Source organism: Schistocerca gregaria, chromosome 6 (genome assembly GCF_023897955.1).
Source record: "Schistocerca gregaria isolate iqSchGreg1 chromosome 6, iqSchGreg1.2, whole genome shotgun sequence".
Classification (NCBI taxonomy): Eukaryota; Metazoa; Arthropoda; class Insecta; order Orthoptera; family Acrididae; genus Schistocerca; species Schistocerca gregaria.
This window is the reverse complement of record NC_064925.1, coordinates 212020116-212047860: the sequence shown is the minus strand read 5'-3', so window position 1 is coordinate 212047860 and position 27745 is coordinate 212020116. Positions and strand designations below refer to the sequence as shown.

Sequence of the window (27745 nt, the reverse complement as noted above, 5' to 3'; positions counted from 1 at the left end):
TACTGTTTTTTTTTTTTGTTTTGTTTTTACATTCGTCTCTTTGTATTCTCAGTAATATCTTTATTCGACAGCACCCTTTAGAAAGCAGTGTGATCCAAGATGGTGCAAAAGAACTGGGTAAACACGTTATTAGACAACAAAACTGCACAAGTAACAAATAGTGTAACTGTATTGCTTGTCATGAAATTTAATATTCTTCTTTGCAAAGTCAATATCATTATCTTTTCTGTTTCGAAATGTGAGCGTTAAGTAAGGAAACTAGAAAATAAACTAAAGAACCATCAAGAGCATTCATGCAGCCGATAGTTTCAATAATAAAATAAGAGTAACAAAATATATCTGATACATATCCAAGACGATGCACAGATTTCTGGTTTACCAGTAATAACTGATAAAGGGAAGAATGGCGAAATGATATAGTTATATGACGGGAGTTACTTACCTGGTGGCCACATGTCCAACATCTACATCCATACTCTGCAAACCTCTGTGAGAGCTTGGCAGAAAATACTTCCCCATTACACCACTTGTTAGGGCTACTTCTCGTTCCATTCGCGCTTGGAGCGTGGGAGTAATGATGGCTTAAATGCCTCTCTGTGCGCTGCAATTATTCTAATCATGTCCTCGTGGTCAAAACAAGATCCATACGTACGGTGTTGGTACATGGGCATCCGCTGAAATTTATGCGGGGAGGCGGATTTAAAAATGTCTTTTCTGATGGCACTACGTGATCAAAAGTATCCGGACACCCCTAAAAACATACGGTTTTCATATTAGGTGCATTGTGCTGCCACCTACTGCCAGGCACTCCAATCAGCGACAACAGTAGTCATTAGTCTTTGTGAGAGAGCTGAATGGGGCGCTCTGCGGAACTCACGGGCTCCGAACGTGGTCAGATGATGGGGTGTCACTTGTGTCATACGTCTGTACGCGAGATTTCCACACTCCTAAACACCCCTAGGTCCACTGTTTCGGATGTGATAGTGAAGTGGAAACGTGAAGAGAGACATGTAGCACAAAAAGCGTACATGTCGGCCTCGTCTGTTGACTGACAGAGACCGCCGACAAATGAAGAGGGTCGTAATGTGTAATAGGCAGATATCTATATATACCATCACACAGGAATTACAAACTGCATCAGGATCCACTGCAAGTACTATGACAGTTAAGCGGGAGATGAGAAAACTTAAGATTTCATGGTCGAGCGGCTGCTCATGAGCCACACATCACGTCGGTAAATGCCAAACGATGCCTCGCTGGGTGTAAGGAGCGTAAATACTGGGCGATTCAACAGTGGAAAAACTCTGTTTCGAGTGACGAATCACGGCACACAGTGTGGCGATCCAATGGCAAGTTGCGGGTATGTCGAATAATCGGTAAACATCATCTGCCAGCGTGTGTAGTGCCAATAGTAAAATTCGGATGCGGTGGTGTTATGGTGTTGTCGTGTTTTTCCATGGAGGGGGCTTGCACCACTTGTTTTGCGTGGCACTGTCACAGCACAGGCCTACACTGATTTTTTAAGCATCTTCTAGCTTCCCACTGTTGAAGAGAAATTCGGGGATGGCGATTGCATCTTTCAACACGATCGAGCACGTCTTCATAATGCACGGCTTGTGGCGGAGTGGTTACACGACAATAACATCCCTGTAATGGCCTGGCCAGCACAGAGTCCTGACCTGAATCCTAGAGAACACCTTTGGGATCTTTTGAACCGCCGACTTCGTGCCAGTCCTCGCCGACTGACATCAATACCTCTCCTCAGTGTAGCACTCTGTGAAGAAAGGGTTGCCATTCCCGAAGAAACCTTCCAGCACCTGACTGAACGTATGCCTGCGAGAGTGGAAGCTGTCATCAAGGCTAAGGGAGCGCCAACACGACATTGAATTCCAGCATTACCTATGGAGGACTCCACGTACTTCTAGTCATTTTCAGCCAGGTGTCCGGGTACTTTCGATCACATGCTGTAAATAGAGTGGTCTGCTTCGAGACGTTTCTGCCACAAGAACTAAATATTAATAGTGACGCAAAAACCTTAACACATCTCAGAGAACTGATGGTTATCCACTCACTTCTAGAAGTGTATGAGAATTCTGTTCTGCATAAAGACTGAATTCAGGATTTCACGGAAAGGGAGGTGGTGGGCGGCGGCAACGGCGCTAAATACTCCTCTCCCGCAAGCCCATCCGTGCCATTGTGAACGACTATGGGGTTATAGCATATTCCTAGATTTTCACTTGAAGCTGTTCCTGAAACTCTGAAGTAGGCTTTCATGGAATAGTTTCTGCCTGTCTTCTTACATCTTCCAGTGCAGGTCATTCACTGTCTCCGTGACACTCTCACAAGGGTCAAACAAATCTGTGACCATTCGTACTGCTCTTGTTTGTACGCGTACAGTATTCCCAGTTTGGTTTATTTAGTACGAGTCCCATACACTTGACGAGTATTTTAGGATCAGTCAGACAAGGGTTTTGTAAGCAATCTCCTTTGCGTCACATATCATCTCGCTTCCGTCTGTATTCCTGTCCCATAACCAGGAGATTCAAATTTTGTTTATATACAATAATTAAGCATCATTATCTGCATGTTTCTTTCAGCTTCGTAGATAAGTCCCATTTTACACGGAAACTGTTGTGTCTGTAAGGCGTTTTGTGTATTTTCTGGTTGCTGTAGGATTGAAAAGATGAACGTGGCGCCGGACTCGAAACTACATAATGGGAGTGAGATTGCGCGACACTGATGTTTGCTGATCGAGCAGCTTTAATGAAATAGAATTAACTCTCTCGTGGTGTTTTCTTTGAACCTGAGCTCTCTGTCCTCATGAGCTCCCTGTGAAAAATCTTTTTCCATATTTACAGTAATTTTGTTCGTTAGTGTTCCGGACGCTTAAATATATCTGGGTTCTTTGTGTTTGAAGGAAACGGAAACTCCTTGAAAAACATTTTTAAGAAGTCTTCGTTTTTGTGGGGCGTTGTTCGGCTATCTGTTTTAGGCGGAAAACCCTCATTCCTCTAGAACGTATCCGCAGCTTCGAGACACGTTAAAAGTCGTAAGGAAAATAAATTTTGTGATGTTGAGGGATGGTAGAAAATTATGATGTCAACGAGCTTACGAATTGCGTAAAAATTTAATTTTCTCTTCAGGTGCGTAATTAAATGCTCTCGCATTCGCCATACTTCAAAAATCTCTCCCTTTAGTTACAATAACTGGCGATCGTGGGAAAGAAGCAACTAGAACTCTAAAATCTCAACTGTTACAAGGTCACAATTAATACTCGGAACAGCGAATAATAAAGGAACTCTCACATCTCGAATTAAACTGGTAATGAAACAACAGTGATTACCAGAACCATACTTTCGCTAGCGATGACCAGACAAAGAAAGTGCAGTGCAGTATCAGTAAAAGTTAGCGCCTGCTCTTCTGTCTCAGCGATCTAAGGTAACAGCTGAACGGGAAGTCGTCCAACCACCTGCCTAATTTATCTCCGAATAAAATACAAATCACCGAAACCGCATACTTGAAAGAAATAGATATGTTAGACTGAGCAGGAAACTGTCTACTTATAATATTTAAGCGAAAAGAAATAAATAGCGACTGTACTGACTAAATCAGAAACTGGAACAGCTGTTTTGCAGACGCCATACGCCACATTTAACTGGGCTAGCAAATCCACTTCAGATCTTAACTCCTAAATATGACAGCGAAAAACAGTTTCCGAAATTCGGTTTTCGTCTTTCGGGGGATGTATCGCATGTGAACGTAGTATATATCAGTGTGGGTAATAGGATTAACCAGAGAAAATATTTGAAATGACGTGCAACAAAATTCTGAGTTGTTATGGTCGGTTACCTGAGACAAGGCACAGAGTATTAAGATTCATCTCTTTCACAGAAACTCGACATACGAAGTGGTTAGAATTCAGATCGTGCACTTGTAAACTGGCAGGCAATCATTTTACGTGGTTCGGAGACGTACTTGAATCTTGAATATTACCTCGAACTTCTTATCTCGACACACACGCGCACACACACACACACACACATACACACACATACACATACACATACACACACACACACACACACACACACACACACACACACACACACACATCAAGAATAAGGTGAAACGCAGTGGCAGCGTATTTCTGTCCCTTAACGCAACTTACTGGGGTTGGTTGGCAGAAGCTAATCCGGACCGCATGGAAGAGACGCAGTAACAAATAACACTCGAGGAAATAAAAGTAGGCAAAGAAGAGAGACAAATGAGGTGACGAAACGGATATTAGCTGGATGGTTACAACCTACAAAGCTTTTAAATCTGCCTTTTTCTCTAGACTAATGGTTCTCATCGACGTAAACGCTGTTGTGTTCAATCAGTTGCGGTCCCTCAAGTTACGAATTGTAAACAACACAGATTCCAATCGACAACAAGAATCATCGATATAACTCAGGAAAGATTATGTTCTGCAACCGCACATAAAAATATAATCAGATGTGAGAACTGCAACTTATTAAGCCGTCTCGAACAAACGTTTTACCTCATAGTGAACGAAAAAAGGTGCATCAGTGTACGCTTACTGTTTTTCCGTACAATGATAGCGAAAACTAAGTCTCCAACATTAATTCGTTTAGCTGGAGTCCTTGGTGGTCGAACACGTATAAAAATTGGCAGGGTGGGAGAGCTTGTCCAAGCAGAAACTACTGTATTTGTGTTCGATTCCTGGCCAGTTGTTAAGACCAACTGGCGAATGCAGGTTTTGTTAGTTGACTACTGATTAGGAATATTTCTCAGCACACAAAAGCTGGTTAACTATTCGAATACCAGTGACCTTGAATACATGGAAGAAAACTCAGTGGATACTGTGTGTGAAGCGAGTTAAAACTGATTGTAGGCAGGTCCTGTCATTCAATTACGAAAATCTAGAGTTTTGGTGGTAGATTTGGACATGAAAAAGAACGTTAACTCAAGACTTTCTATTGCTGGCTATTTCATCTTTAGATTTCAATTCTATAGAAAAAGCAGACTGCCCCAGGGTGACGATCGCACTTTGCGCAGATATTACATTCTTCATTTCTAAACGATGTCTCATCGAAACGACACTAACGCAATGTTAACTAAACATAAAAGATGTGAAATACATCTGTAATAAATGTTGTAATGCGTGCTTTACTAAAGACTGGAGTCGTTCTCATCAGCAACATCTCCAGCAATGGTATTTTTTTTTACCTCTTATTCTCTGAAGCGACTTGGTGAGATGCGCCGCTGTGGGAATACACAAATAGGACTGCAAATTACGGATTTTATTATTCTATTTTAATGTTATTAAGACCCGTGGCGCAGAAAATACACTTGTACATTGTGTGTTCATTATACTTTTTCTGCACACTTTTCCCGGTGTCTGCTCTTCTTGGGGAGCGTCAATGTTTCCTTCGAGACAGGTACAGAGTTCGCGAAGAGCTGAAAATCGGATATCGACAGCCACGTCTACTGAAACGGAGGAAGCCCTGATGTTCGTCATCTCTAAACTTAAAACAATATGCAGGTTTCATACACTTTCGAAGCGTCATTCATTAAAAAACCGAAAGTCAAAGACACAGAAAGAGGTGCGTCAATTGTTGCCCAATGTACAAACATGACGCATGATCATAAATGAAAAGAGGTTACAAAGCCTATTGTTAAATGTTGAATGACAGAATATATTTAGATGACAACCAATATCGGATAAGATAAAAGTGGTTTATTCTATATGGTTAGCAGACGTTACGTGTCCAAACACAAAAGTTTCGACATTAGGCCTACTACTTGAAAGAGGTTGTGTGGATGCAAAGTATACATTAACTGATTGTCATTAAATATGAAAAGTAGAGGAGGTAACTTTGCATCCAAGTTTCGGCAACAGCCGTGGACATCATTCCAACATTGGTATTAGTGGCGTTACTTTTGTTTACGTCAGGATTTGAAATTTCCATACACATGTTCTGCATTGACGTCATAAGACAAAAAGTGCGACAAAAGTCGGACCGATTCGGAAACATGTTGAACACTTACATCCAGGGAATAACGTTTACGACAATGTTGTGTTATTCGTTACACTATTAAGGACACTGAATTAAAAGTTTTGTAGATTGCGCGTACAAAATTATGCTCGCTGTTTCCGACTGTCAGTAAGCGCTTCGGCTTATACTACTAATCGTATCAACATTGACATGAAATAATAACAGTAAAAAGATTGCACAGCGACCCAGCGTGTATTGGAACATGTCTTTTTACCTGCCGGCAGGAATGCTTACTGCAGAAATCATATGCAACCAACTGTAATATCTAAAAAGGACGTCCTATAAGCACATAGCAACATATCGGAGATATAAGACTTGGCGTAATGAAGATATATGTTTGCGAATTAGTCACAGCAGTCGAAAAAATTATCGGCATTTTTTCAGACGGGCTGTCAAACTATATGCAGCGACTGTTATAGCTATTTAGCATTTGGGCTCATGAAATGTTTGACTGCTTGTATCTAGCTACTCGCGTCTTAAGATGAAAAAAATTGGTCTAAAACTAAAAAGCAAAACAAGCAAAAATTAGGGAGTCAGTTTCTCACCCAGAATATCACGTTAAATCCAAATATGACATATTTCAGGCAACAGCTCACTTCACTTGTATCTCTTCTATATTTCCTAACGGGCATTTTGGCCACATTTAGAATACAAATAAGACACAATTTACGAAACAGTAACGATCAGCTGTTCACTTTCGCTAACAACGGCACTGCCATTGTCATCACACAACACTCACGCCGCACGTACACATACTGGGTACACAGCTATCACAAACAACACAAACTGGCGCTAGTTTAGCATTTCTACACCATATGCCGGGGCGCTGCAATCACCAAGCGCACTGAAACAGGAAAAATGAAAATACGTCTGTGAATTTTACAGCGAAGATATTACAGTTCTTGTGATAATGAGGTAACGGTGTTATTTTGGTTCAGAAATAGTAAGCTGATGTGCCGGTCGTGTTCATAAACTCAGGTACATGAGAAAACAGCACTGCAAGTGTTTATGGTGAATGGTCACCTTTCTACTTAACTCAGCTGATTAGGAGGAATGTTACATCTTCGAGGTCAAAGAGTGTTGTGACTATGGCAGGGGCATATACAAAATGCGCTGATGTAAGATATATTCTGGAGTTATTATTTCTTCAGTGTCCGTTTAATTATTTTTCCCTGTAAATGTGTTTTATTGTAACGTCGTTAAGTATACTGTATGCAGCCAAGGCAGATATATGTTGACATAAATCTGAACCACCCTTTATTTCGATTTCTTAAAACTTAGTTCATCCGATTCTGAACTACGTTGTTGTAAACTGTGCCGTTGGATAATAGTTTTTAACGTTATATTTATAACATAAATGCAGTAGAATTGTAGTGAATGCAGTTATTGGCAGAAAAAGTTTTATGCCTTGGACGTTCCTTCCTAAGCATTGTTTTATGTGTACCGTTAGTGTGTATTGATATGAAAAGTTGTTGCAGGTATAAGTCATTAATCAAAATGACGAGTGACGCGGGGAGAACGCCAATCACTTGTTTCATGATATTCGTTACAGATTTTGAAGCCACGCCTAGTGGAAACGCTTGTACGCCAGACACAGTGTTATTTCCACATAACAGCAGCATGCGAAAGGGTGCAAGCAGGGCGATACAGAATTACACCAAAAAGAGACAGACCGTTGACCTACGAGATGGCTAATCCTCCGTATTACATTGGACATAGGAAGTCTTGGAATTCTTGGAACACTTGTGAGTGCAGTACTTCTGCTTGGCACTTATTTTAATGAAATTTCTAATTTCCTGTAGTGTGTTTCCTGTTTATATTTGTCATATAGAAGTAGTGTTTCTGCTTATTCACAACAGAATGTACTTGAAAGTAAGACTACTAATTTGAGATCTTGATAGTTATGTAAATTTTTCTCAGATAATTTCTACCAAAACCTCATTCTCATATAGTAACCAGCACTAACATTGCTGTGTATTGTATAAAATTACTACTTTTATTTAGGACTGAGCTGTCCATGAAATAATTCAGAATAGGTGTAGATTTAAATTGCATTACAGTGGGCTGGAATCAGTGACCCATTCAGATGTGTTCAGTTTGGATTGTCATACATGGTGACAGTAGTAGGTGGGCATTGTAAAATCTGTCATTTTATGCAAAACTCTAACACAAATTTCAGAAAATGCTACTGTTTTTTTCTGTAGTGAATAGTGAAATACATTTCATATGTGTAATATGTTTGCTGTATTATGACTGTCATGGTTGTTTGTTTGCTCTATTGTCTCTAGAAAAAGCATTACCAGGAAACGCCCCATTTCTGTTGTTACTACTGAGCAATGGGGGTTAACTGAAACCACTGACAGTGTGGGCTTTGACCAATGACTTTGCGGGGACGAAGAACCCCTGGGTCTACCCTCCAATTGTATCACTGCTCTACCACAGCAAGAACAATTGTATCTTTGCCAGATCAGTTCTTCTTTGTAGTATGCACCCCATGCTAAATGCTTTGTGTGTACACTGCCAGAATAAAAGTATTCAAAAATTACAATTATTTTCATAACATCACCTTCATTGGCTCTACCAACTCTCACTAAACTGTTATCTTGCTAGCTACACTAGACCTTGGGCTGGACTACAAATTTGTCTGGCAGCACAACTTGAGTTCCAGTCAATAACGTAGAAGCGAAGCAGATATTGTCAATATTATTTTATTTATTTCTATGTACAATGACATCATATGTTGTACCCTATCATTATTTCGTGCTTCAAAGCAGTCATCTTGTATTGGTAGGTTCAGTTTACTTCTGCGAGATGCCTGAAGAAACTGTTTAGACTCAATAGTACTATAGTAATATTAGAATGCTTGTTTTGGCTGAAGACATCTTAACTACTTTATACTACTTATGTCTTGTGCTTGGGTTCAGTACATAGGCTATTTAGCCATCTTTTGACAATTATTTGTAAGTTTCACACTATGACATGCAAACGAAATGTGAGACAGCTTGTATATGTAAAATGTACACACACACACACACACACACACACACACACACACACACACACACACACACACACACACGTTTTGCACTATCGATGTTGACAAAATATATTAATGATTTTATCTCAAATGGAATGTGTGTTGCGATGACACACTGATGTGTAGTGCAGCTGGAGGTCTAGATGTAAGGCGGTAGTTTTCGTTGGGTGTTGGTAACGATACAAATGTGAAATGTAGGGTCTGGTGACACTTGTCTGTAGTGTAGCCTTCATTAATTTGGAAGGTGGTAGTTTCATTTTACATTGTTTTCTGTTTACTCGCATTCAGAGTCCTGCAGTGTAATCAAAAGTAGAAAAACGACACAGCAGGAAATGAAAACTCCGTGTTCAACTACTTACTATGTATGTTTTTGCCTTTACAAATGAAGTGTTTAACTCTAAAAATTCAGTTCAATCACATTCTAGCACCCAGTGTGTTAAGATTGTTGATATATTAAATATTTCTCCAACTGCCAACACAAAAATGTTTAGTCATTGACAATACAAATACGCTGTTCTGCTCTCATAACTTCTAGTAATCCCACATGCATTACCAACATACACTTTCTTAGACAGTTATCGACCCCTACTAAAGCTTTACCAACACAATTCTAAAGTTCCTGACAGGAAGTGGCATGCTGTCGTCAGATTGACCTGACCAGTTGTGATGTATGATACTAGGTTCTAGATTGCTGAGAGAACACATCACAGTTTCACTCTACAGTGAGTCTTCTCGTTTCTCCAATTAAACAGAAATATGTTTTTAGGAGCAAAATTAATCAATGTTACAAATAGATAAACTCTTCGGTGGTAATTGCAAGTAAATATAAACAAACGGGTGGTACACCAAACAACTAGAGCCGATATAAACTGACAGAGTTACTGGAAATTGAATTTAGCAAGAGGAAAGAACATAGCCTTTTCCACATCTGTTGCAATTTTGCATTTTCTTTATGATAATTTCCAATCACAGCTACTTCATTTCCATAGATGCAGAGTATCAGTACACGCCTGTGTATTTTAAGCCTGCTTTCTACAGTACTCTGAATCTCTCGTGTCAGTTGTGTGCCTGGAGAGGCACATAGAGGTGTATTACATCCTACTTGTACTCCTTTTCTTTATTATGCTTTTAACTTTGGCAAATATTTGTCAGCATCTAAATAATCTTGATAGTACTACAACAACCAGCCAATATTTTGTTTCGTCGGTTCAGCTCTGCCTGCGCTTCACTGCACATTCCGCATACCCCTCAAGAGGTGCTGTTTACCCCAATGTGTCTACTGTGCTTTACTTTGATGATCTTTTTTCCATCCAGTCTGCTGATAGATGATATAGGTAACTAGTAACTTACAGAGTGTCTTAAAGACAGTGACAATAACATGAGCCTTTCCAGTGGGGATGACATGGATGAGGATCCATCATATATTGTGGAGGAATGTGACGTGGTGATGAAGAAGCTGGACCAGTGCAAGATAATCAGCCTACAGGCCTGGACTTCTGAATGTTTCAGTGAATTCATAGCAAATTAGAATTGGAGACGTTGTTGTTGTTGTTGTGGTGGTGGTGGTGGTGGTGGTGGTGGTGGTGGTGGTGGTGGTGGTGGTGGTGGTGGTGGTGGTGCTCGTCTTCAGTCCTGAGACTAGTTTGATGCAGCTCTCCATGCGACTCTATCCTGTGCAAGCTTCTTCATCTCCCAGTACTTACTGCAACCTACATCCTTCTGAATCTGTTTACTGTATTCATCTCTTGGTCTTCCTCTACGATTTTTACCCTCCACACTGCCCTCCAATACTAAATTGGTGATCCCTTGATGCCGCAGAACATGTCCTACTAACAAGTCCCTTCTTCTTTTCAAGTTGTGCCACAAACTCCTCTTCTTCCAAATTCCATTCAATACCTCTTCATTAGTTACGTGATCTACCCATCTAATCTTCAGCATTTTCTGTAGCACCACATTCCGAAAGCTTCTATTCTTGTCTAAACTGTTTATTGTCCATGTTTCACTTCCATACATGGTTACACTCCATACAAATACCTTCAAAAAAGAAGTCCTGACACTTAAATCTATTCTCAATGTTAACAAAATTTCTCTTAGTCTGAAATGCTTTTCTTGCCATTGCCAGTCTACATTTTATATCCTCTATTCTCCGCCCATCAGGAGTTATTTTGCTCCCCAAATAACAAAACTCATTTACTACTTTAAGTGCCTCATTTCCTAATCTATTATCTTCAGCATCACCTGATTTACTTCGACTACATTCCATTATACACGCATTGCTTTTGTTGATGTTTATCTTATATCCTCCTTTGACACTGTCCATTCCATTCAGATGCTCTTCTAGGTTCTTTGCTGTTTCTGACAGAATTGCAATGTCATCGGTAAACCTCATAGCTTTTATTTCTTCTCCAGGATCTTAAATTCCTAGTCCAAATTTTTCTTCATTTTCCTTTACTGTTTGCTGAATATACAGATTGAATAACATCGGGGATAGGCTACAACCCTGTCTCACTCCCTTCCCAACGACTGCTTCCCTTTCATACCCCTCGACTCTAATAACTGCCATCTGGTTTCTGTACAAATTGTAAATAGCCTTTCGCTCCCTGTATTTTACCCCTGCTACCTTCAGAATTTGAAAGAGGGTATTCCAGTCAACATTGTCAAAAGCTTTCTCTAAGTCTACAAATGCTAGAAATATAGGTTTGCCTTTCCTTAATCTATTTTCTAAGATAAGTCATAGGGTCAGTATTGCCTCACGTGTTCCAGGTCAGTATTGCCTCACGTGTTCCAGCATTTCTACAGAATCCAAACTGCTCTTCCCTAAGGGCGGCTTGTACCAGTTTTTCCCTTCGTGTGTAAAGAATTCACGTTAGTATTTTGCAGCTGTGACTTATTAAACTGATAGTTCGGTATTTTTCACGCCTGTCAACACCTGCTTTCTTTGGGATTGGAATTATTATATTGTTCTTGAAGTCTGAGGGTATTTCGCCTGTTTCATACATCTTGCTCACCAGATGGTAGAGTTTTGTCAGGACTGGCTTTCCCAAGGCCATCAGTAGTTCCAATGGAATGTTGTCTACTCCCGGGGCCTTGTTTTGACTCGGGTCTTTCAGTGCTCTGTCAAACTCTCCATGCAATATCATATCTCCCATTTCATCTTCATCTACATCCTCTTCCATTTCCATAATATTGTCCTCAAGTACATCGCCCTTGTATAGACCCTCTACATACTCCTTCCACCTTTCTGCTTTCCCTTCTTTGCTTGGAACTCGGTTTCCGTCTGAGATCTTGATATTCATACAACTGTCAGTCTTTCCTCCAAAGATCTCTTTAATTTTCCTGTAGGCAGTATCTATCTTACCCCTAGTGAGATAAGCCTCTACTTCCTTATATTTGTCCACTAGCCATCCCTGCTTAGCCATTTTGCACTTCCTGTCGATCTCATTTTTGAGACGTTTGTATTCCTTTTTGCGTGCTTCATTTACTGCATTTTTATATTTTCTCCTTTCATCAATTAAATTCAATATTTCTTCTGTTACCCAAGGATATCTACTAGCCCTCGTCTTTTTACCTACTTGATCCTCTGCTGTCTTCACTACTTCATCTCTCATAGCTACCCATTCTTCTTCTACTGTATTTCTTTCCCCCATTCCTGTCAATTGTTCCCTTATGCTCACCCTGAAATTCTGTACAACCTCTGGTTCTTTCAGTTTATCCAGGTCCCACCACCTTAATTTCCCACATTTTTGCAGTTTCTTCAGTTTTAATCAATAGTTCATAACAAGTAGATTGTGGCCAGAGTCTACATCTGCCCCTGGATATGTCTTACAATTTAGAACCTGATTCCTAAATCTCCGTCTTACCATTATATAATCTATCTGATACCTTTTAGTATCTCCAGGGTTCTTCCATGTATACAACCTTCTTTCATGATTCTTGAACCAAGTGTTAGCTATGATTAAGTTATGCTATGTGCAGAATTCTACCAGGCGGCTTCCTCTTTCATTTCTTAGCCCCAGTCCATATTTACCTACTACGTTTCCTTCTCTCCCTTTTCCTACTTTCGGATTCCAGTCACCCATGACTAATAAATTTTTGTCTCCCTTCACTACCTGAATAATTTCTTTTATTTGATCATACATTTCTTCAATTTCTTCATCATCTGCAGAGCTAGTTTGCTTATAAACTTGTACTACTGTAGCAGGTGTGGGCTTTGTGTCTATCTGTATCACTGAGGCATGCAAGCTTCTTCACAAACAGCAAGGTGCATGGTACATGGGGGAATGGAGACATATGGAGCAGACAGATGAGGCCAACCGTTAGCTAGGAATGTGGTAACTCATTTGCTAGGTGCCAAGAGGCAGCGCAGAAATGTAGGTAGCCCATTTTAGTTATTGACCATACAGTTCTGCCGATATAGCAAGTGAAAGAAATGATGTAGCTGGAGTTCTTCAAGAAACTGGTGTCTGTCAAAGTTATCTTAATGACACTTCCAAAAGTGAGCTCTGACAGTCCTTATCTTGATGTATTTGTCTTGAATGCAAAGAAAATTTCAAAGAAATTTATGTTTTGGTCTGTCAGCTTTGGAAATTCTATTTATGGAGCAACCATGTTGCTGAAGAGATTAAAATTTTTAGGAGAATGTCTGAGATTCAATGACATGCAAACCATCTAGGCTAGAAGAGCCACAGCTTCAGTTTGTGATATTCAGGAAAAATTGAGAATTCAAAATACTTTCAAAGCCAAATCACACTGGCTGTTATGTCACAGCAGAACGTTCAACAGTACATTTCAAATGGCAGCATTCAAATAGAATGTCGATCGACCACCACACCATGTCGAAGTTTCTCTGGAAGAAAGTTTTGAAGGTGCTGTCATGTGTGAAATTAAGGGGTTAACCAGTTTTAGTTATTATTTGCAGATAAACCCATTAGAACTATGCAAAGTAATTAGAGGCAGGCATTTGACTTCCTTTTGTGCCCATATTTCATTATCTTCCTGTGGGCTTTCTTCAAACCATGTAATCCCAGTCTTTTCCTTTCTTTTTCCTCTTGGTCAGTTTTCCATTTGTGAATTTTTTTTAGTCTTGTGAAGTAATTCCTGCCCGTTTCAGATCAGTTGTGATCTCACCAATCCATTTTATTGTGTCCATTTTAGCTTTGCTCATGTTGTCAAAATAACTGAATATTTGTTTTATAACAATGAATATTGACAATGTAATTTAAGTAGATAGATAAAAAATCAACTCTCCAAGCAGCAGCAGAGGAAAAAACATCTCATCTGGTCAGTCTCCTTCATCTTGGGTTCTGGGTGACTTTTCTGCACTGTACCCGTTTCCCTACACTCTACTTCTTTTCCCTTTAACTCTTCTGCCAATGGCTTGCAAAAGTTAAACCCTTTTGTGTGTGTTCCCCTGCTTCTGCTGCTGCTTGATGAGATTTTTTATCTACCCTTTTACATTGTATTGACTATTTGATCGTAAGTCTTTGTGAGTTCATTCTTATGATGTGTCCATAGAATCTTAACCTGTGTTCATTAATGTCACTGTGGATGTTTGTGGATTGTATGATTTCCTGACTGCTTCAGAGTCAGTGTTGCTCACGTAAAATTTTCAGCCTAGAATTTTTCCTCTGATTTTGTGTTTCTTTTACTCACTGTTTTGATTGTCAGTTTCCCTGTTAAAAATTAGTGATTCTGGTTTAATTATTGTATTACAGTGTCGTAAAAAAAAAGTGCACTTTCATTCAAGTATGCGCTGCAATGTATTTGCTACATCTTTTACTGCTGCTAAAATGGCAGTTTAACAAGATTTTAGTGAGTTTGAATGTTATAGTTGGGACACCGCATCTCTGAGGTAGTGATGAACTGGGGATTTTCCCGTACGACCATTTTATGAGTGTACCATCAATATCAGAAATTCCGTGAAACATCAAATCTCGGTGTGGTCGGGAAAAGATTCTGCAAGAGCGGGACCAACGACAATTGAAGAGAAGTGTTCAGCATGACAGAAGTGAACCCCTTCCTCAGATTGCTGCAGGTTTCAGTGCTGGCCATCGACAAGTGTCAGCGTGTGAACCATTCAACGAAAAGTCATCGATATGGGCTTTCGAAGTCAAAAGCCCACTCGTGTACTTTTGATGACTGCATAGCATAGATTTACACCTCGGCTGGGCCCGTCAACACCGACATTGGACTATTGAGACAACCTTATGAATTTGTGGACCTTGTATGTCAGTAGGGGACTGTTAAGCTGATGGAGGCTCTGCAGTTGTGTGGGGTGTGTGCAGTTGCAGTGATATGGGTTCCCTGATAAGTCTGGATACGACACTGACAGGTGACACATAAATAAGCAGCCTATCTGGTCACCTGCATCCATTGAAGTCCATGCTTTCTGACAGATTTGGGCAATTCCAGCAGGACACTGTGACACCCCACACATCCAGAATTGTTTAAGAGTGGCTCTAGGAATGCTCATCTGAGTTTTAAACACTTCTGCTGGCCACCAAGCTCGCGTGACATGAACATTATTGAGCATATCTGAGATGCCTTGAAAGGCTCTGTTCAGAAGAGATCTCCACCCGCTGGTATTCTTCCAGAATTATGGAGTGCTCTGCAGAATTTGTTAGACATTAGTCGAGTAGACGCCTATCAAGTTGTAGCACTTGTGCGTGTTCGCAGGGCCCTACATGAAACTAGGCAGATGTACCAGTTTCTCTGGCTCTTCAGTGTATTTACAAAAGAAGTACATATCAAACTTTTCACTGTGATATTTTCTGGAATTTCTTATAGACATTTTATATGTTATTTTGCAAGGTGCCACGGTGGAGAAGAGTTTGTACCTCTTTAATTCTGGCGAACTCTGCATGAGAACTGGACATGCACTCGACCCCCTCCTTACCTACCACCTTATTGATTATTTGCACAATGGTAATGAAAGGAATTGATGGTGGACCCTGCTACTTGGTAAAATAAGGAATGCAGACTCACAATAATTTAATAAAAATCATTATCTACTCAGTAAAGGAAAAAGGAATTTTATCATAGTAAACGACAGAAAATGAGATTCTGCATCTATCTATTAAATAATATGCAGATTAAATATTACAGTGTGATTTATTATAAGTCAAAACACAAAGGTGCTTCAATGTCAATACAAACAGTAGGCTAAAGGGTGGGTTATACTGAACTATTATGAGAATAAGAGTTGGCTCAAGAACAAGGGGCTCTTAATCTCTGTGATGCAATAGATCGACGATAATGATTGGAGATCCTAATGAATCACACATTACTCTCTTGACTGTACTGCAGTATTGTGATTAGTAGTGAGAGCTCAAATGGGATCACATGGAGAAACAAGGAAGGTGGACTTGTATCAAAGCGAGCATGTATGCTACTGAGGACTTTCATATAAAAATGATAGGTCCTACAATGCTGGAGCCGCAAAATGTTTTACCAGTCCTGAAACCTGCTGCATGTTGTCGGTAGGCAGCATTCTGATGATGTAGGTGCCAACTTCTGCTTTGCAGTAACTGTTTCAACCCCTGGCCTCGAAGGCAGTCCAAGAATTTTAAGTTCTGGCAAAAAAGGGTGACTAAGTCACAAGACCGTCTGACTCCGACGAAGATCAGATCTTAAAATCATGAGGTGAGACAGTCACTCAGCGCCAGCACTCTTTGTTCGAGATGTGCCAGAACGGTAAACACACAAACTGCGGTGACACTCAGATGGGCAGCATGTCATTTCGCTTTGCCTACAATAGGCGAAACTCGACTGAGATCAGTCACTCGCCGGTCGCTCAAGACCATTGATGTATGACCCTCTCAGTATTCATGGAAGTGCAGCCCCCCCACCGGAAACGCAATGTGCTGCGTCCTCTGCTGCTCGCCTCGCGCGAGCCACCAAGGGAAGTAAGAGAGGAAACTAAAAGCAAGACCACGTACAGTTCCCAACATGCATAGCAATCAAGTGAAAAGTATTTTGAGCTCTCAGTATAAATACTCTCATTAGAATAACCTTATTCAGCCTGTTACCACTGTGCAATGACATAAAACATTAATATAATTGATGAAAATGAGAGGCGACACGCAAAAGAGGGCATGGAACTTGTCAGTTTCTTTCAGAGTCTTTCTTGATTCCTTCTAGTTATGATTTTCATATTTCCTTTTATTCTTTCAGATTGATTTGGCTGTCTCTTTCCTCTTTGTCAACAATATTTTGTAATTGTCTTCTATCTTATTGCTGTTCCTATTAGTGTTTGCACCTTATTGAGATTGTACTGTATAGTCACGTTCCTCATTCAACCGAAGGTGTTATTTTCTGTTTTGTAGAGGAATTAGTGTGTGTGTGCTGTTTCGTTCAATTTTCTTCTGTTGCCAGTTGTTTGCTTTTTCTCTGGATCTCCTGGTTGGATACTGCTAGTGTCAAATTTGGAAATTTTTATCTTCTTTTTTTGTGAACCTCTGAGGTTTGTTCTAGGCTGGCCATGGCCTAATCCTGTGTTCGCATTCTGTAGATTGGGGCATTCATAATTTCTCTATGGTGTGATTAAGATATTGTTTCATCATCAATTTGAAATGCATCAGTAATTGTGGTCGATGATCTCCATGTTGTGTGTTCTGATGGTTCCTTTTGAAGTTTGTTGATGTGGCTAAAGATTGAATGTCTTGCAGAATTCAACCACTCTTCGTCCATTTCAGGTGGTCAGCTTATGTGCTATATTTTTGGTGGTCTGTTTATGTGCTGGGAATTTTCCAGTCAATTTTTACATAATTATAGTGCATTGTTTTCATGGCAAATTCCAGATGTTCCACAAGTGTTTTTCTACAAGTGATGTCAGATATTTGAAAGCAAAAAATTATTTAGGTTTCACAATAACAGAACAGAGCTGATGCTTGCACTGTAAGTAAATAAGAACATAAATTGATGAAGCAGTTTTCATTAAATAATATTTTAAGTGAAAAAGTCAGTTCTAATGAAGGAGAAAAATATAGCTGCATATGGCGCTATTAGTTATGTAAGGAAAAAAAACAACTGCCTTTATTTATTCCCTTATAAATATTGTTTGATATTGTGGGGTGTGTATATTTTTACTAGCAAATAAAATGTCAGTAGGTTTGAAATGTTGTTTAAATTCTCACTATTTTGCCACAGGAAACTGACCAAGAATATATGGTACAAAATTTGCTTTATCCATTAATAATCCTTATCGTTGTTAGTTCCACAATTCCAGTACTATACTCTGATTTTCTGTATCATGGATGGTAACTGATAACCTCACTTTCATCGTTCGGTAGTGGGCTAAGTGAATTGACATAATGTGGACACTGTGAATGCACCCCGACTTTACATGATGCCCTGTGTGAATTGGCCTGATACTCCCTTTGAGTTCTGTCTATTGCCAAACATCTGCCGGGATTCGGGGTTTACATGCGAAGTAAACATAAATATGGATAAAGATTGTAATAGTGAACGATTCAAAAACTTGATTCATGCTTAATGCAGCACCATGTGCCAATAATCTGAAGACCTTGAGGTAACCAAGTCATGGCACCAATAAAAACGTATGTCAGTAATTGGCTTTCATTGGTGCCCCTATACCACTAAATGGTTCAAGAGCATAAGACCAGTAGTAGATGCTGTTCAGCAAAACAAGTGAGAATTGCCACATCCTTTATTGCCTAAAAGGCTGAAGACACTTCTTTGTTTTTGACACACATAATAAAATAAAAAAAAAAAACTAACATTGATTGTATCCACAAAGCACTGCAGCTAGGAAGTGGAAAAAAACCTACTTTGATGCTTTTGTGCAGTGCAACTAGAAGATGATAATCATATTCAGTTGACACACACACACACACACACACACACACACACACACACACACACACACTCACTCTGGTTGAGAAAAAGCATCAAATTGGCGATCATTGTGAGTCTGTTGTGATATAATGAACCAAACTGCTATAAATGAATGAAATTGTCATCTATAATATGAGGAATGGGAAACCAAAGATAAAAAGAAGAGCATTTCTGAAAGAATAGTTAGTAACCTTCTCTGGACGCACAAGTGAAAGTAGCTACTTTTAGATGTAGTCTTCGCACAATGGTGTCAAATACATTGGTGTCTTGTAATTAACACATGAACTACATATAAGTGTAACTAACGATTATTTCAGTTTCTCCTTAAATCAAAGGAAAATTACTTTATGAAGCATAGCCTTCCTGGTGAAAATTAATGAATACAGTAATTAACTGATAAGACATTCTTTAGAAAATTACTTTATGAAGGCATAAAGCTTTCTGTAATGGAAAATTAACTAGTCTACTTAAAAAAAAACCTGGCCTTTTTTAAAAAAAGAAATGTGTAATGTCCTGTCGTTCTCCTCACGGCACTCTGCGTTCCGTTGTTTCATTGCAAAGATGATGATGAAACAGTAAGTCCATTACTGACAACTATGCTGTTCAAAACATTGAAGGGCAGTTCTGAGAGCCTTTAGTCTCTCAGTATGTGGTATTGTAGGGTCTTGTAGAATAGAATCCTCAATGTCAGCATCTTCATCATTTTTGTGAGTTTCCTCATTTATTGTGACAACATCGATAATTTTGCAATTGGACACATATTGCTTGGCATCGTTCTGGAACCACTCTTTGACTTCATTTTCATTGGGTTCTTCGTATCCAGGAACTCTGTTCACGAGCTCAATGAAGTTGAAATTTTTTTCATCATAATGTTCAAGGATCTTATTTCGCCGGTGATCAAGATTTTATCCCTCTGGAATGGACTAGTGTCAGTTCATTCCAGGAGTTCACCACCCATCCATCAATATCTAACAAGTCAGACTTTTTTACTTCTTGATCATCATCGGTAGCAGAAAGAAGGGATGATAACGGCTTGTGCCTACATCTTCTGTTGAGACTAACCAAAACTTCTTGGTCCATAGGCTGGCATAAAGCTGTGATACTGCGTGGGAAAAACATTGCTTGTATGTTCTCATTTTTTAACTATTCAGTGAGCCGGTGCAAAGCCACATTGTTCAAGATCAGGATAAACTTCCTTGGCAGGTTTTTAGATGGTAAAATCTGCTCAACCAATGGAACAAATACTTCACGAAACTGTTCTTAAAAACATTGCACTGCTCTTCCAGGGATCTACTGGTTTTTGCATTAAATGGCATCCACTCTCTCTTTTTGGATTAAACATATGCCGTACTTTTTCTTTCTGTCAATGTTTCTGTGCAAATTCGCTTAAATGCTGCAACAAGACTCAATTTCTGTCCATTTCCTCTTCCAGTCTCCAATTGTACTCTAAAGTGCCTAGCCATTGCACTTACCTTTTCTTCCTTATCCAGTCACTTTAATGTGCTCAACCTTTGTTCCATAGCAAAAATTAATCTGCTTTCTTTTGACAGACGATGCCATCATGAGGTACTGTAAAGCATGCAGAAACTTTGAAAAAGCTCTGAACAGGAGTCTCTCGCATCAACTTGCGCATTTCAGTTAAGAAACTGACTAACCATGGCAAAGGCTGCAGGTTGATTGAACAATTTCACACACTTGCCAGTATTCTTGATCAGTTTTGTGGGAACATTGTAATTTTGTCTTCCGTTTTTAAACATTTAGTGTTCTGTTGTCTCCATCATCCTTCATTTCTCATATTTTCTATAGCTACTTCACTATTTCCTTCAGAAAGTTTTCTTTACTATTTTATCTTTGATATTGTTTCATAGTCTTCTGTAATTAACTTCTTCTTTTACATCAGTTGTGTGTTTTGCATAGTCTGCTTTTTAATAACCTGAACAACATTTCTCTTGTTTTGGATTTAATTTTTCCAGGCTTCCACCTTCACTGCTTTGTACATATCAAATTTGATTTGTTCTCATTTTCTTTTCTCTACTCTGTGATAAATACATAGTGAAGTTGCCTGTTTTCTGTAGATAACACTTTGTAAACCACTTCTGTTTCAGCATCTCTCTCTTCTGACATGTGCATTGAAGTGGAACTATCGTGATTGATTTGTGACTTCTTTTTATATCTGCAGCGGATAGCCCGCAGCATCCTTAACTGTGGGCAATTCATACACATGTTGAAAATAGCTGTCTTTGTGTTACCGAGGCAAACATACGTGAGCAGAATCACTATTTAATATTAGTTTAATTCAATGATGATAAAATAAACTTGCATTATATGAGCTAAACAATTTCAGTTAAACAGTTACAAAATAAACTCTATTGTATAACTCTCCGGCTGTTTGCAAGTGTTACCCCATAGTAATCAATAACTCAATGAATTAAACAGCACAGTTGCTTCAGGTGACAACTGCTTATTTGATTACTAATTGTCTCATAGGCAACTGCCTCATTATGAGATTTTGTTGCTGGCCCGTAATCTGGGTTTCCTTCTCCCTTTTTCCCCCTCTTGTGGCTCGCTGTTTGTTTTCTTATTGCTACTCACTTGGACATATAAAAATACAACTTACCACTGTGTTAGCTGATGCAGTGATGAAGCGAGTGGCATGGGCTCAAAATTGTTAAACAACAATGAAATGGTACAAGAAAATGTTATTTGTGGTTGGCACACTTTATACATTGGTGCACCCCCTTGAGGGTTAAATCGTCTTTGGCCTCTAGGACAGTATCACCTCTGCCAAGGGAATTGGAAAAAATATTTACAACTTTTTTGTGCTGCAAGCAGGACTCATTCAGTTGGGCTCCTCTTCCACTACTTCTTCGCAGTCTGTATTTGCCCACAGTCACCTCTTCTTGCCTCTACACTTGCATTTAAGTTTCTGATGACAATCAAGTTTTCATTTCCATTTGGGTATTTTATAACATGATAATGTGTGGAAAGTTGTGGTTGAGAATTATGAATTATTTAAGAATAAAGGAGATAACTCACTGAAAGGCATAAGTGCTACATCATCAATAGGTACACAAACAACAGCTACAAAGCTTGCAAGCTTTCGGAATGAATTTCCACCTTCAAGCTTGTAGGACTCTCTCTCTCTCTCTCTCTCTCTCTCTCTCTCTCTCTCTCTCTCTCTCTCTGTTTTGTTTGCTGGATGTGTGTGTGGGGGGGGGGGGGGGGGGGTGTTAGCAAGTTACCTTGTTACCTTAGGTTTCGGCCATGGAGGTAACCAGAGTGAATGTTCTATGTTCTGTTGTAGGGATAGCTCCCATCTGTGTAGCTTAAAAAGGTGGTGGTGGTGGTGGGGGGGGGGGGGGGGGATGGGATGATCCAGATGGCTCGGGTTGTGAAGTAGCTATTGAAATCTCACATGTTGTGCTACCGGATGGTCCACCTTGTTTATGGCAACAGTTTGGCGAAGGCCTTTCATCCCAGTTGACAGCTAATTGGTTGTCATACTGCTGTAAAATGTTGTGCAGTGATTGGAGCAGAACCGGTATATAACGTGACTGCTTTCACAGGTGGCCTGGCCACTGATGGGGTAGAATAAGCAGTGATGGGAGTGGAGTAAGTGCTGCTGGGTGGGTGGATTGGGCAGGTCTTACATCTGGGTCTTCCACAAAGGTATGATCCCTGTGGTAGGGGATTGGGGATGGGAGGGGCATAGAGATGGACTAGCATTTTATGAAGGTTGGATGGACAGCAGAACACCACTTCAGGAGGGGCTGGAAGTATCTTGGGTAGGACTTATTTCCTTATGCAGTACATAAAGCCACTTTCTTGTGTGGACTTCTATTGTCACAGTGTTCTTCCCATTTAGTTAAGTTGAATTTATTTTACCCCAGAGCTAAATTGCATGCTTCACTAACTGTGTTAGCCTATGTAGGCATAGTTTCTTAAAGTAACTTCCACTTCTCCCAATCCCAGTTTCTGTTAAGCAGTTGTGGTGTGAATTGCTGCGTTTTCCAAAGTATAAAGCTCTTGACTGGGGTCATAAAATCTTTAATAAGCCAAAGATGCACACTGCTGTTGTGAGACATTTCTTTGTGTTCCATTACTAGCAGCTGCAGTGGTAATTGTGGTGCAACTACTTTCTACAATATATCATTTGGCAGACTTTTGAATTTCTAGTTGCTCCATTTAGATTTCTTATTTTGCTACAGTGTAGTGTGGGTTCGAAGTGGCTTTTCTAAAATTGGACTCGAGCATTTTCCTCACCTCATATTGCCTGCATCTTCAGCAGTCTCCACTTGGAAATGCAATAGGGTGTCTAGAGTATATCAGGAAAAGTTTCGGTGAAAATATTACAGATTCTTGGAGTAATTAATGTATCTTTAATGTTGATATTTCTCCTTGCTCTTCATATCCTGTGCTACTCCACCTTCAAAAATTCTGCCATGCTGTGAGACACAACAGCATGGCGAAAATGAAACAAATTTTTCTGCTACATAAAAGTGAATAGCAAGCAGTTGGGAATGTAGACACAAACATAGAAACTATCCAGGTACTGAAACAACAATATGTATGAACACTTTGCTTATAAGGAGGAGGACTCTAGTATACAGCAAAATGGATGCTTTGTCATGTGGCCTGCTGCAGTGACCCCTTGTGGCTGGGCTGCACAGGTGCTGTTGGCAGAATATTCTAAGTGTAATGCACCAGCGGCCTGGTGCCACACTACATATTCAAGTACTATGTACAGAGTTACAGCACCTTTCCCCTCTTGGGCAAAGGCTGCTCTGTCACCAGAAAGTACCATAAGAGAAGACTGGTAACAAGGGCACAGGTTGTATGCTTGCGTCCGATTCCTGGATACGTTGGAACTGTGGTGATAGTGAAAGCACTGGCTGTTTGGTTGGGAATGCCGGGAATCTAGGTGTTGAAACATGTGAAGTCTCTACCGCAGCCAGTGGTGGTGAATCATTGTAGGAAGGCCCAACAGCAGGCGCTGGGGAGGGGGGGGGGGGGGGGGGGCTGGATCCTAATCCTAGAGGAGAGGTAGAAGGTGGCAACATACGCAAGGATAACAGGTGTGCCCTGCAGCATGGATGCTCCGTGAGCCCAGGACAGATGCTAAGTTAGGAGATGGAGGTGGCAACGGACTGCAGCCTCATTGCAGTGCAAGGACGCAACAGGCTGTGGTAGCATGTCACCAGCTCATTACTGGTGCACACCATACGGAGATGGCAGCCTTGGCAACTGTGGACCATGGACAGAATCCACTTCAGTCAGCTGTTAAACCCCAGCCCAGACTGTGGGGCCAGAAGCAAACCGTGATGAGGAATGAGCCGGTAAGTTTTGGTGGGGTGGTATGAGCATATGCAGAAGGGTGCGGAGAATGTTGGCCAGACTCCGAATCTCACTTGCATAATTCTGTATGAACTCGAGAAGCATGTTAGGATATCAAAATGTGGACTGTTGTCATAGGCATATAAGGCAGTCCTTGAATAGAAAAAAATGTTGGAGCAAGCATGAATAGTAAGTGCAGCTGACGTCAAAGGACTAATGTATGGAAATTAAACCTGGGTGCGTGTAGCTCTCGCATGACTATGGCTTCTGGCTGCTGAAGAGTCTTCCCTTTTCATAATATTGTTAAAATTATGAGTCCACTTGGGAATAGGGTGTGCAAGAAAAAAATGCGGACATGCCATAGCTTCCAGGGTAATGTAGGCTGCAGAATTAGTGGCACAACTTAACCCATCAGAGAAAAGAGATGAGAACTCGGAACACAGAGATTCCAACTACCCGTAAGGGACCAAGTCAGAAACGAGGTGACCTGTATCTGAAATGGAAAAACCAAAAACATTGAAATCATACACACCAGACACATTATCGCTGCCCACATCATCAACTAACAGAACAGTCAAGGAACAAACCACAGATTTATACATATTGGGAGCTGTGAATTGACCCAAATTTGGAATATGCTGCTTGTTGTAACTTGCCAAACATGAGTCACTGGAGATCTCAAGTCCACATAAGTTTATAAATTCAGTAAGTCGTGACTGCACCCTTGCCCAGTTGTAGTCTGAGCATTTTGCCCATCACATCACACATCAGCAAACAATTTGATTCCTACCCACTAGAGACGGACAATTAACATCCATCTTTATGTCCAAAGAATGGGTTTGGGAATGACATGCAGATGCTGTATGTCCATTGCTGCAGTTGTTGCAAGTTGTCCAGTGCTTAGGGCATGTGTCCCTGTCTCGTTGTTGTTGAATCTGTCACTCTGCAGTGCGGCGCACAAAGTTTCAGTTTGATCAGCAGCCACACGGAGACGTTGAAGAACTGAGAAATACTTACTGGTTCAGCCAAAAACAGATTCTCTCACTATAATGTATTGATGCAACTCCCTGTCAGAGTCAACCAAATGACTGTGTAACAGACTGTAGAATCAGCATAGGAAAGATGATGTATTGTGCCTGAGGCTGGCAGGACTGGTGGGGCTGTTTATGACAATGATAGAACTCCACACACTGCACTGACGTGTGTGCATTTACAGTGGTAATTTGACAAGAAGGTAAACATTTTGTTAAAAGAAAGAGATGCAGGTTCCAGGAGTGGGACTAACTGGCACAACTGGCAGATCCGAGGAGAAATCCGAGAAAGAAACAGAGCCGTACACATGTTTCCATCAGTGAGGGAGTGTTACCAAAGCCATTTCTCATAAGACTCTCCATCTTCGGGTGCATTTTCATAAGGGGGATTGGAGGGCTGCCTCCATGGACAGAAGAACTGAAGGATGAACAAAGTAGATTGAGCACATGGAAGTGAATGTCACACTCGTAGCCAGTTGTCGTACTGTAAGACCTAAACAGCAGAAGACCACAATGAGCCAAACTTTATTCTTCTACATACAAGCAAACAATAGGTGAGAATGTAGACACAAACATAGAAACAATTCAGGCACTGATACAAGCAGGTGCTGTCAATAAATACGAACGTAGTATGAGAGAGTGAGCGAGCATGCTGCAGTGCGCTTACAAAGGGGAGGGTTCATCTAGAATGTTCAGATGATGCTGTGCCTTGTGCACAAGTCCTGTGGCCCCACCGAAGGTGGCCTCTGGTGGCTGGTCTGCACAAATGCCATTGGCATAATATTAAAAATGTAGCACACTGGCAATCCTGTGCCGCGGTGCATTATTATGTACAGAGTTAGAACAGAAATGATTCTTTAGTTCCAAGGTGAGAAGGTACCACCATAGTCACTCTTTGATTCCTGTTTATGCTAGCCCTCAGATAAAGTGACATTGTCCCATATCTACAGTGTGGAGATGTAGATCGATATTGTAGAATCTCAATGGCATTTGATACATACCATTTACACCTTTAGAAGAATATGCCCAATACATGCTCCAGTATCCATTGTGGTATGGTATGCATTGTCACACCTTCATCCAGAAAAACTGTGCCTCAGGGTCACATTCTGAGCGTCGTCTTCTTAGATATCGCCATTAACCCTATAATGGCCTGTCTCCCTCCGAGCATCTCAGACTCCCTTTTCGGTGGTGATTTTTGCCATCTATTGCAGTTCTTCACGTTGCCTTGATTGTCCTTACTTGTGGAGCATTGACAGGGGCTTTTGCTTTTCAATTGACCAAGCATTTTTTATGAGTTTCTGTTGGCACAATTTGTTCCCTCCACCACCGTTACATCTTTGGCATGTTGCTCTTCCATTTGTTGAATCTATAAAATTGATTTGACTAAGTTTCAGTAGGAAACTTCCTTGGTCACCCCCACCCCCTCCCCCTCCCCAAACGTTTTACCTGGCAGCCTTCTGTATGTGGTCCCTTAATGTTCTGTGTCCTCAGTGGTACTTCCTGGGGAGCAGAACGTACTACCCTCCTCCGTTTGTACCAGTCAACTGCCCATTCTTAATTCGACTGAGTGTTTTGTTTAAGTATCTGCAAGTCCGTCCCTCTTACACCCTCTTAATACCATCCATTACCAGGGCATCCGTTGGCCACTGAGAATCTGTATGAAGAAGCTGCTGAACAACTGCTGTCCTACCGACATGACTTTCTCCTTGGCAGATGTGCATGCTGGTTGTCCGGCCGTGCCTCCTCCTTCGATGAGTCCTTTGACCACCAGTATGGGGCGCATCTCTCTTCTCCGTTACCTCCTGGAATTCACTTTTGGCTATTGCTTCAGTGGCTTAACCAGCCACTTTCCCAATGGGTGTGAACCCTTCCCCAACTTGGCTTCATACGCCAGCCAGTGTTCACTTTGGACTCCACTCTCCTTCTAAGGACACTACTCCAGTCTTGCTCTATCACTGTAAGGTTCTTGACCCTCGCATGAAACTTCACGATAATGCCTTTGTGTACACTGATGGCTCTGGGGCTGACTGTGGTGTCGTGTGTGCCTTCATCGCTGTCACAGATGCTTTTTGGTATCAGTTTCCAGTCCACTGTTCAGTATTTACAGCGGAGCTCTTTGCCCTGTATCAGGCCATGCGGTACATCTGATGACACAGGCTTTTAAATTCTCATTTGCTCCAACTCTCTGTGTCATTCAGAGCCTCTGTATGCTGTACACTGCCCCCCCTTTAGTGCAGTTGGTCCAGGAAAGCTATCACTTGCTCACTCTTGATGGAGCCTTGTATGCCTGCCTGCACTCCTACATCTTAGAAGGTACTAATAAAATATAAATTAATGTACTGTTGGTAGCAAATTAAAGTGATAGTTTGCATTTATTACATTCAGTTCAGACTTCTTTGTAATATCAAAATTATTTAATGTGTCCC

General features: G+C 40.6%; 2 protein-coding genes across 3 annotated transcripts in view; one reads left to right on the top strand and one right to left on the bottom strand.

Annotated features, from left to right (window-relative positions):
• LOC126277957 (tetraspanin-5) overlaps positions 1-6871 on the bottom strand; it is a 1084832-nt gene extending 1077961 nt beyond the window's left edge. For both annotated transcript variants that reach the window (XM_049977573.1, XM_049977572.1), the window contains exon 1: positions 6605-6871. In XM_049977573.1, the coding sequence (XP_049833530.1) occupies positions 6605-6691 (87 nt within the window). In that variant the 5' untranslated portion in view covers positions 6692-6871. The remainder of the gene's footprint in view (positions 1-6604) is intronic.
• Positions 6872-7013: 142 nt separating this feature from the next.
• The window catches only part of LOC126277959 (28S ribosomal protein S24, mitochondrial), a 24790-nt gene continuing 4058 nt past the window's right edge, over positions 7014-27745 (top strand). The window contains exons 1-2 of the mRNA XM_049977581.1: positions 7014-7177; positions 7612-7804. Of these exons, the coding sequence (XP_049833538.1) occupies positions 7148-7177; positions 7612-7804 (223 nt within the window). The 5' untranslated portion in view covers positions 7014-7147. The remainder of the gene's footprint in view (positions 7178-7611; positions 7805-27745) is intronic.